Below are 10,931 nucleotides of genomic sequence, written 5' to 3' on the forward strand. Positions count from 1 at the left end.
GTGTATTATATTTCCCCCACTCACTCATGCTACAAAGAGCTGAAAATTCTGCACGCAGGAAAGAATGCGAAACAGTTCATATGCACACGCTACCAACCCTTTCACATGCCCATAAGCTCAAAACCTGTAAGATAATGGAGTCGGCTCAAGCTCTTACGGGATAACGGAAATATCCTCACTTTAGTCAGGCAAAGCCTCATCAAAACTCAGAACCTTGTTTTGCCACAGTACCAAACACCGGGAATATTCCCCTTCAGTTGGTCCATTTTCAGCTACCCCGGTAATTATTCCTTTCAATGGCATCCTTTTCTTGATAAAGCAATAACTATAGGCCAATACAATATATGTTTCACACAAATAAACACAAGGTTAATAAAACAGTATTTTATTTTTTTTAAACACTGAATCTTTGAAATACCCTTATTGAACATCCACGTCCAAGTAAAGGGACACACTCAAGGAGTCAAGAAATACACCAAAGACGTGAATATTACATATCCTTTTAATTTATTTGCTCAAAGAACCAAATGGTCTATTAAAAAAATGATTTAACCAAAATTGAAGTGGTTTCCAACTTTGTATCTAAAGTTAATGCAAAACCTTCAAATGTCTCTCCAATATTAAAGTGCATTAGTGTTAATCTACACAAAGCTCTAAAATCAAGTTTTGGTTTTAGGTACAAAGACATTGATTAAGTGACCTGACAACCAAAAGAAGCAATTCATTTCGATAACAAAAGCACCAATGTAAACTAACAAACTTAAAATATATATAGAGGACAAATAGGCAAAATTAACTCAATAATTTAAAGCTCATGTGAACTTATTTTGCAAACATACCCACTTAATACATAATGGTAAATATGGCTCTTCAGTTAGTTTTCCAAAACAAGTCAAACTTATGAGCATAAAGCCAGTTAATGCAGTGTTCTGAACAAAAACGTAATGATGTCACTGTCAACAGAAAAAAAAAAAAGAATAAATATTAGATCGATATGGACATCAATACTTCACTCAATCAGAAATACAGCATCAATTCAGTCAGAAACGGCAGTGTGAATAAATTAGTAATGTGTAAGGATTGAGAAGGGAAAATATTCACCACATGTGCTTTTGTCCTATTGCCTACATACAGGGAAGGGAACACTAATTAATATAAATGTTCATATCAGGCAAAGACAAAAGCAGGTGTGGGGAAAGAACCAATAACTACTCAGAAAACCTGTTAATGCTAAGGAAAATGTCTGAATAAATCATGTTAGACTGGGCATAACTGAAGTGGTTTCTACTTAAGGGGACTGGTGCAGTTTGAACTGTTGCATAACCTGATTTACTGAGTGAAGCCATAGAAACAGGACAATTTTAGAGGCACTATACCACAAACTGGCAACAAGAACTGGTCCCCAATGATGGTGTTACTCAGTTGGGTAGATACTTAACCAACATTCATTATAGAATTCTGGTCTTAACTCAACAATTGAGCATCTAAATAAACAACTAAATAATAGCAGCAATAGCAATAGAGAGAAGCTCCCTCTTCCCCCTGTTTCAGCTCACAGAGTTGATACCATTTCATTCTGTTGTCCCTTGTTCTCCATCTTCTGGCATTCACAGAATGAGATGGCTCCATAAACCTCAAGTAGCAAGAGTCACATTTCTTAGCCTCAACGGAGGGGTTGAAGATCCATTCAGATGTTGGGTGTCACCTCATCTCGACTTAACTCCCAGCGACATTTTCAGGTTCTCGTACACCACATAGCTGATGCTGACAGCTGGAATGACCTTCAGGAAGTTAGGGGCCAGGCCCCTGTAGAGACCCATGGCCCCCTCTGTCTGGATGATTTGTTTGAAGAGCCCTGACATTGTCATCTGTGGGCTGCCCTCCAGCATGGCTATAGGAGATAAATCACAGTCAGCATTAGAGCCAAGGAACAGAAACACTTGTAGTCATTTATAACCTCATCTAAATAAAATGAGGAAAATATGATATATTCCAATAAGCAGTGTAAATTAGGTGTGCATTGTTGAAGCTCTCACCTTGTGCCTGCATGCGGGTCCTGACAAGGGCCAGGGGGTAGCTGGCCAGCTGACCACAGGTGCTGGATACTGTGCCACATCCAAGCAGAACTAACACTCCTGGGTCAGTACTGTTGGCACCATACTTCTCTAACCAAGAGTTCTTCAATGTCTGTGGAAAAAGGAACATATTCATAGACTATTCCAAATGGAGCCTCCAATGCAGTGAAAACATGTAACTAGAGATTTGTAAAAGCCTTCTCTGGGTCTCTTACCTCATACACAGCCAGGTCCATTCCAGCGTAGGGGATGATGCCCATCATGTTGGGGATGAAGCCCTTGTAAAAGGCACGTAGTCCCTCTCTCCTGAAGATGCTCTTTGCACAGTCAGAGATGCCAGAGTACTGACCAGTCTTTCGCAGGGCAAGCCGTGTTTTCAGAACCTGGTGAGCAGGGAAAAAAAACTGAAAACCTAGCAGGTGGCATGTAATCGGAACAAAAACATTGGCATTACGAACTTTCAAATCACAAGTGTTTGTCCTCATCCTGATAAAAATCACAGGTGTAATCGTCCCTATCTGTAATGACAGAGGGCGATGACTGACGGCTGCTCACCTCCATGGGGTAGATGGTGCTCTGAGCGATGACTCCAGCCATCGAGCCAGCTACAAAACGCTCCAGGATGCCAAGTGTCTCCTTATCACTGCCAATCAAATGCTTGATCTACACCAGTGTCCGTTGAAAGAAAAGTGAGGGGATGAGATAAGATAGACACCGTTAGAACATAAACTTGGTCGTCACATACAGAATTTAGATGGAGTTATAATAAACGGTATACGAGTCCAGACTTTCCCTAAATTAAGTAAAATGATACAGGAGTAAGTGTTGCATTGCATGTAGTACCTGCTCATAGGCCATGAACTTGATGGCGGATTCAGGGGCGATTTTGATAATGTTGATTCCATTCCCTCTCCACAGCGACCTCATCCCACCTTCTTTGATCATCTGGGTGAGCCCACTCATGATGCACATGTTGTTGCTACGGGAACCATGGACCTGACAAATCAAGAATATAAAATGTTTATCATACAGAAGTCAAATGACCAATTAGATAATTGGGGCCGTATTCCAACTTTATCTGTGTGCTTAATGTTCAGCCAAGTCTCCAATTGAGGTCAATTAATGATTTAGACGAACGTTTACGTTGTGCAAGCTTATTATAACTCGGAATCGGGCCCTTCCTCCTCAAAACATTTATTCAGTTATTTAAGTATTGAGGCATTCGCTCTGAGAATGTGAGTACAATGTGGAACAAGTCAAAGTGTATTGGGGTCAGTTGCACCAACCCACAGATGACTTGTTCAAACAGACCCACTGACGTCAATCGGGAGTCCACACTTTGCTATCACGTAAAATCCTATCTACTCACTCCTGACTTATCTGCCGCTGCAGCCAATCACATCTCAACAGAGAAGGTGTGCTGGCTCTCAGCCACAGTAATTGGTCGGCTGGATGAGCCAGGGGGGAACAAACAGCCACTAGGACCCTTGACCCCATGTTTTGGCACATTTACATACTCATTAACCCATGTATGACTCTTAGGTAATCGCTCTTGCAACAGTTCTGTTATTTGCCTACAAGTTATGCAAGATGCCCACTTTCACTCAACAATGAACATGTAATTAAGGACAAGGTGTACCATTCCTAGAACTTCAAGTGTTGTTGGGAATACAGGGCTGTGGTGGTAACTAGGACAGTAGATCAAGGGCTTCTTACCTGCATGAGTACTTTGAGTCGGTCTAAGGGGGCGGTGAATGTTCGGGACACTGCTCCTGCACCTCCACCTGCTACCAGATGCCTCCACCACATGCCTGTCAGTTTCTCCTCTGTCGTGAAGTCATCAGGCACCATCAGATTGTCGCCTACGTCAAACAGCTAGAGAGCAGACAGATTGAACATTAGTATAATTATCCACTACTAGCCCATTTATTTTGTCGCAGAATACATTAGTTATCCAAGAGCAGCTGCAACAAGACGTTTAGTCAAGCTATAAGGGGTGAGCTGACATTTTCAGTGTGTGGGATTTCTAAGGCCTCATGTTTACACAAACCATTCACCTAGAGGTGACTAGGGACAAGCAGTATTGACAGCTAAATGTGCGTCAGAGAAGACTCTGCCCTCATCCCTTTAGAGCAAAGGTCACAGGTTATGAGGCTTTAGGTCAGTTGACTTAATGTTCCGAGTTAGGAAGCAAGTTGAATTCTACACGTTTCCTGTTCTGTTATTTTTGGGACACTGCTGTGTAATCAGACATTAAACCAGTTAACACATAAGGGTGCTTCTGCTTTAATGCCGTGGTTCAGACTTGACGTGCACTCCTGATATTATGAGGGTGAAGACTGAGGGGAATGTTCCCTCCTTGTAGTAACACTGTTTGTTGCACAATGACCATCTAGGTCAGCCAGGGAGCCTCCCCAGACATAGTTTAAGTCCCAAGAGAGGTGCCTTTGCAAAATCCATACCAGAGTACAGGCTTTATCCCTCTTTACCATGCCAGCACCAAATCACTAACTGAAAGCGATTTAATGAGAGGCAAGAACTTAGAAAATTGGCAGCACCTGTTATGCAAGTGTAATTAATACTACTGCCACATGTTAGTCTGGCCAAAGTGACTCAAGAGTAAATGCTGCTTGACATTTTGCCTGGCCTTTGTGTTAGGTGGTCATCTCATCTCCAAGGGAGTATGTCTGAATATTTTTAGCCCCAGCTCAACCTATAAAGGCTGTTCTGTAGCTTTTGCCACATTGGAGAGGTAAGCAGGTTAAGATTTAGAAGCTGCCTCGCTCATTAAGGCGTACAGTATTTCAATAGCCCACCCACACGCTGCCCAAGATCACACTGTCCCATGAAGGTGGTTCTAAGAAGGCAGGGGATCATTTTATTCTCCTCCTACCTCTTTACAAACGTGATGATCTTACATAAGGGATAATTAAACCTGTATCAACATTTTATATAAGGGGGTAATTCATTCAACCCGTAATTTTCTTTTCGCATAATCATGTATTCAGAGCTTTCCTGTCCACCAATTAGTAACAAATATTAATTGGTGACACACATCCATTCGGTGTTGATCTATACAATAGGATTAACATCCCCATTCACAATATTGAACTTTAAAGGCTATTGTCAGTGGATACAGAGTGTACTCAAATTCATGTTAAATATAATTCAATTCTCTGCTTTGTGGATAGCTATTTTACATCCTCCCTCCTCACCGTGGAGTGTTTCCAGTATAGGGTGATCTCAGGGATGTTGTTCTCTTTGGGCTGTAGCAGAGGGTAGTTGCTCCACTCATTCCAGTCGATGGTCATTGTTCCATTCTTATCCATGCTATTTAAAAAAAAAAAAAACAGATTAAAACAAAACCATAAACTCTTGAGAATATGAATCAAACTGGTAATAATAGCTATACTGACAACATTGACCAAAATCATAAGGAAACACCGTTTCATCCTAATACCTTACCTCTGTAGGACCTTCTCTGCATGCTGCTGGGATATGTGAACACCAAGGTCCTGGAGAGACTGCATGATCTCCTTAGAATCAATTTTATCTGAATCACAATGGAAGACAATTCATCACAATTCCACCTGTATCCAAACAAAACGTGTATTTTATGGTAGCTTATGCATGTTCTGAAACTAAGTTTGGATTTGTGCATAATAGCATACCAGCTCTCCTTCTGTCCAGGTTCTTGAAGACGAGTTTCAGATCTTTCTCCTGATCTTGCAAATAGTGAACAAACTCCTCAAAGACCATCTGCCCATCCAGGTCATTGTCTGCACTTTTCACCGCTTTCTGCAGGGGCAAAAAAAACTAAATGATCAACAAAATTGCTTTCTTATAACAGACACCATGGAGGACAATAGAAAATCAAACAACAAACGTAAACCCAAGACTGGAGCTTATCTGGAGGGGGACAATACTAATTGAATGCATGTAAGCACCTGACAGGAGGGTAAGGTGACTGTTGTGTGAATAATGTCAAACAGTGCATTTCTCATCAACTCAATATCCAGCCAAGACAAAGCACTTCAACAATGTCTCTGATCGAGGCAAAGAACACCAAGGCCCTATGTTGAAAGCCATTGACTCAAACCTAGGCTAACCCGTCCTTCATTTAAAACTATTTTGCCCCATGTTTAAATGCCATCCTATGAGAGAGAACAACGTGTATTCACTTTCAAAATGTGACATTAGGCCTGTAACATGGACAGAAAGAATGCTCCCAATGGGAGCGTTGTCACACGTAACTGCCAAAATAAAGGGAACATTTGAGTAAATGAGGGACACAAAGCATATTGAAAGCAGGAGCTTCTACACAGGTGTGGTCCCTGAGTTAATGAATCAGTTGACCCAAATCATGATGGGATGTTGTGTATAACAATACTCAGTTGCCCATTATTTTGGCCACCATGGCTAAGATCTCAGTGACTTTGAAAGAGCAGTCTCAAAGGAGCGTAGGGGGGTTAACGGATGTGTGTGTCAGTCACCAGATCTCAACCCAATTGAACATTTATGGGAGATTCTGGAGAGGTGCCTGAGACATCGTTTTCCACCGCCATCAACAACTTTCCAATAGAGTAACAGACACTTGTAGAATCTATGCCAAGGCGCATTGAAGCTGTTCTAGCGGCTTGTGGTGGCCCAAAGCCCTGTTAAGATACTATGTTGGGGTTTCCTTTATTTTGGTAGATACATGTAGTTCAAGACAGTAGTGCAAATCACACCAGGCCAGCAACTTAACTGCTGATGCCTCAGTCTATTTTAGACCAGGTAGGTCGACGGGCTTAGCACAAGTTGGCAGGTCAACTTGTCATTAAGGATATAGATACATGTCCACGACACTAATACCTATGCCTGAAGACACGAGGGCTCGAATCACGATGCCAACCTCGGCCAAGAACATCATGTCTTGCCTCGGTGGGTCACGCAGTCGAGGGTCAATTAACTAGTCTTGCATGCATGGTGCGGCAGGTAGTCGAGTGGTTAGAGCGCTGAACAAAGCAGTTAACCCACTGTTCCTAGGCCATCCTTGAAAATAAGAATTTGTTCTTAACTGACTTGCCTAGTTAAAGGTAAAATAAAAACTGTAATTTAACAATTCCATCATGTTTCAGTGATTTCTTAATGTGCCTAATTGACAACCCTGAATCTGCTGGTTTAGTGCTTAGGGTCACTGATATGCAATTAGACTAATAAGAGGCACATTTAAACTTAAACTAGAAGCGGTTGCCAGCCAAAGCCCAATGCACAATCAATGTAGAGAACAATAATAAAATTGTCTATGCCTTCAGTGTCAGATTACAGTTTATGAATTATAAAACAAAGTCAAAGAATTCTAACATTGATGAAGCAAATGCAAATTCATTTTTCAAATATATTAATGAATATCTGGGGCCACATTTATCCCTCGGGGGAACTCCTTGAGCCTGCCTACATAATGTTATATTAAATTATGCGTTCTCTCTTGAATTCCATGGGTCTGAATCATTGTTGCATTCAATTCCTGCTGAAACCTTTAAACATTATGGTCTGATGTGGTGGATTACATGCAACACTATGCAGTAGGTGAGATTTTGACAAACACAGACTACAGAAAGGGGGGTTGCATTTACAGGAAAGTACGACAGCATTGTTAAAAAAAACGTATTGTTTAGGAAAAAGACAAATTAAATCACTCAAAATGTAAAACTTGCTGTGAAGCTTGCAGAATCATATAAATACATATGTAAAAGAATAGAGTGCAAGTCTTACCTTTCGCCATTTCCGATAAATTGAACATTCTTGGGACGGTAGAAACACACTCAATTTGAAGAGCGATTTCAGCTCCGATGGTAGTCCATTGGACTCATAATACTCGAATTCAATAGGATCCGAATTCGGAACAGGCACATAAAGGCACAGGCCAAGCATGTTTAAATTTAAGATAAAGCCACTCTTCAATAAATAAATAAATAAAAAGTACACCAAAGACTGATAACTTCCCTAGGCGTGTTACTACTAAAACGCCGGTAAAGAAGTGCCTCGTGTTATAGAAATCTATGAAACCACACCCTTCTGAAAATAGAGCCATTTTATTGGCTCCTATGATTATCTTTTTGCCCCCCTCTCTCGGCAACGTCATTTGCTATCGACCAATCACTGCATCATTCAATTGACAAGCATTGATCTTGCGTGAACGCTGCTCAATGACCCCTAACCCCTCCCTCAGACTATTGTGCCACGTTCATGTCCTATTCAGGATCTAGGAAACTCGGAAATGTCAGACTTGCTAACTGGTTGCACGCGTACTGCGTTCAACCAGTTAGCAAGTCGGATATTTCCGAGTTTCCTAGTTCTGACTAGTAGTTGAACGCAGCATTAACCCTCTCTTACCCCAAGCTACGGTTTGTTAGCCTACCCCTATGTGACGTAGGCTATATTTTGGGAAAATAACAAACGTTTCCCGTTTGGAGATTCATCATGCCTTAATTGAAATGTGTGATATGTTAGTACTACAGGTTTTATAAGCAGAGTTTTACAAGGTGAATTCCTATATGCTGCTTTGCAGTCTACCTCTACAATACATCATATACATGAGGTTATTAGATTGAAATTCATTAAATTCTTTATTTTCATCAATGTTTGTCATTCTATATTGTCATTTAAAGCTGATTGATTCTACCAGCAAGATGGTCTGAGTTCAGCCAACACATCATAATAGCAACTTTCTGAAAATGTCCGGCTAAGACAGAACAAGCAGATCCTTAGATTGTTCCTTAGATTATTATTTTGCCTGGTAGTTACAATGTTAACAATTGCAGGAATTATGAGATAACAAATTGTGCCTTTTATCAAATCAAATCAAATTGTATTTGTCACATGCACCGAATACAACAGGTGTAGACCTTACAGTGAAACGCTTACTTACAAGCCCTTAACCAACAATGCAGTTTTAAGAAAAATAAGTGTTAAGTAAAAAATAGATAAGTAAAAATAAAGGTCCAATGCAGCTGTTTTTTTTCTCAATATAAAATCATTTCTTAGTAACAATTAAGTACTTTACTGTGATTGTTAAAACATTTTTAAAAAAAATAAATAATAATATATATATACACTTTTTAGCAAAGAGAAATTTCTCAAGCAAAAGTTTTGCTAGGACAGTCTGGGAGTGGTCTGAGTGGGGAGAGGCAAATTGAAAACTATCTGTTATCGGCAGAAAGGTTCAGAAATCTACTTCTTATCGGTCTATTAACTAATTTACCATCTGGTGATGTCATCAGGCAGGCCAAAGCTCCATCTCACCAAAACAGGCAGACATTTCAGGCAGTCTTTTCAAACAGCTTTTGCACTAAAATGGCATTATCATCATTTTCACAATTTCACGGTATTATTCAAGCTCATAGTGTGGAAATACAGTACATATAAAACATAGGTCAATTTTTGACTGCACTGGGGCCTTTAATATCGATACAGTATTATAAAAGGCTTAATAGTTTGGGTGGTTGGCTTTCTCCAGAGAATAAAAAGTAATCAACAGATTAAAACCTTTATATTAGTTAAAAAAAAATCTTTACATGGGTTTGTATGTCCCACCAGACCCCCAGGTACTATGGAACACCATGGGGTTGTATGTAATAAAATGATGACGACATGCCTAGACTTAAATGCCAGGTGACAAGCGCCAAGTGACGGATGTGCTGGAACAACGTCAAGGTTTTGGGTTAAACCACGTGGTGGACAGACAGCTGAGTCCAGGTGTGGTCTTGGGCAATAATTTGGCCCTGGCATTTTCTCCACACCAGCCACTGCTCACTGCTCACTCCCCCAACTCACTTTTGGAATGACAATTAGACTATAGTTGCTATATTTTACTGTAAAAATAGGAATCAGAATGTCCAGAATTGTTTTTGGTTCAATAGAGATGAATTACATACATCTTTATGTGCACTAACTAATATCATAGGCTAATTAATTTGGGGTTCAACACACGAGGAAGTAGAAACTCAAAACACATTAACTATAATACCCACTGCTAGTAGCCATTTTTCATCCAACAGCAAATGTAATGTCCTAAAAAAAAACATTGCAGTTGTAGGCTACTACCCATGAGACATTTTGTGCGCCACTCCATTTCTCAAAGCCATATCAAATATCTTGGTTGTAAAAGACTTGCTACTGAGCTGTATATTGAATAAAAAAATACCTACAGAAAGCTGATACCCTCCCCTCTCTTTGACAGTGACAAGGGGACGAAGCTGTGTGTTTCACGTAACTGCATTTTGAAATGTTATACAATCAGAACACATTTTTCTCTTGAGCAGGCCCCAGCAAGGGCACCGGCACAGGGGCAGACACATTCATTACAGGAATCATGAGGATAATATAATTTACTGTTTGACCAAATAATGCTTTTAGCTACCCAAAAAATTTGAAGTTTTGAGTTTTTATATATTTTTAATCGTATTTTATTAGGATCCCAATTAGCTGTTGCTGAAGCAGAATGCATCCTGAGGTCCACACAAAACATCAAATATGACATAATACAGAACATCAATAGACAAGAACACCTCAAGGAATGAACTACACAAATTTAAAATAAGAACAGTAGAACCAAAAAAGGTCCCACGGACAGTTACATGCATGCATACACTAGAATATATAAAGTACTAGTCAAAAGTTTGGACACACCAACTCATTCAAGGGTTTCTCGTAATGAAGAATAATAGTGAAGACATAAAAACTATGAAATAACACATATGGAATCATGTAGTAACCAAATAAAGTGTTAAACAAATCAAAATATATTTGATATATTCTTCAAAGTAGCCACCCTTTGCCTTGAGCATCGCTGCACAGCTATTTTCAGCTCTC

At 40.0% G+C, this 10,931-nt stretch overlaps 1 protein-coding gene across 1 annotated transcript; it reads right to left on the reverse strand.

The window, feature by feature from the left end:
- Positions 1-488: 488 nt before the first annotated feature.
- slc25a25a (solute carrier family 25 member 25a) lies at positions 489-8,112 on the reverse strand. The gene is made up of 10 exons (XM_024439047.2): positions 7,833-8,112; positions 5,747-5,873; positions 5,541-5,628; positions 5,291-5,405; positions 3,792-3,950; positions 2,919-3,071; positions 2,631-2,738; positions 2,291-2,458; positions 2,037-2,187; positions 489-1,891 (listed from the first exon to the last, which is right to left on the reverse strand). Exons 1-10 carry the CDS (start codon positions 7,989-7,991, stop codon positions 1,707-1,709), a joined length of 1,413 nt encoding a protein of 470 aa, XP_024294815.1. The 5' UTR covers positions 7,992-8,112; the 3' UTR covers positions 489-1,706.
- Positions 8,113-10,931: the final 2,819 nt, after the last annotated feature.

The sequence above is a fragment of the Oncorhynchus tshawytscha genome, linkage group LG12 (assembly GCF_018296145.1).
Source record: "Oncorhynchus tshawytscha isolate Ot180627B linkage group LG12, Otsh_v2.0, whole genome shotgun sequence".
NCBI lineage: Eukaryota > Metazoa > Chordata > Actinopteri > Salmoniformes > Salmonidae > Oncorhynchus > Oncorhynchus tshawytscha.

What these genes read in the sequence shown, in the direction of transcription:
- slc25a25a (XM_024439047.2), bottom strand. Translation starts at nt 7,991, where the DNA reads ATGCTTGGCCTGTGCCTTTATGTGCCTGTTCCGAATTCGGATCCTATT. An exon ending in GACTCAAAGTACTCATGCAG is followed by an intron (nt 3,072 to 3,791) that starts GTAAGAAGCCCT and finishes TTGATTTGTCAG; the next exon opens with GTCCATGGTTCCCGTAGCAA. An exon ending in AGTTCATGGCCTATGAGCAG is followed by an intron (nt 2,739 to 2,918) that starts GTACTACATGCA and finishes ACACTGGTGTAG; the next exon opens with ATCAAGCATTTGATTGGCAG.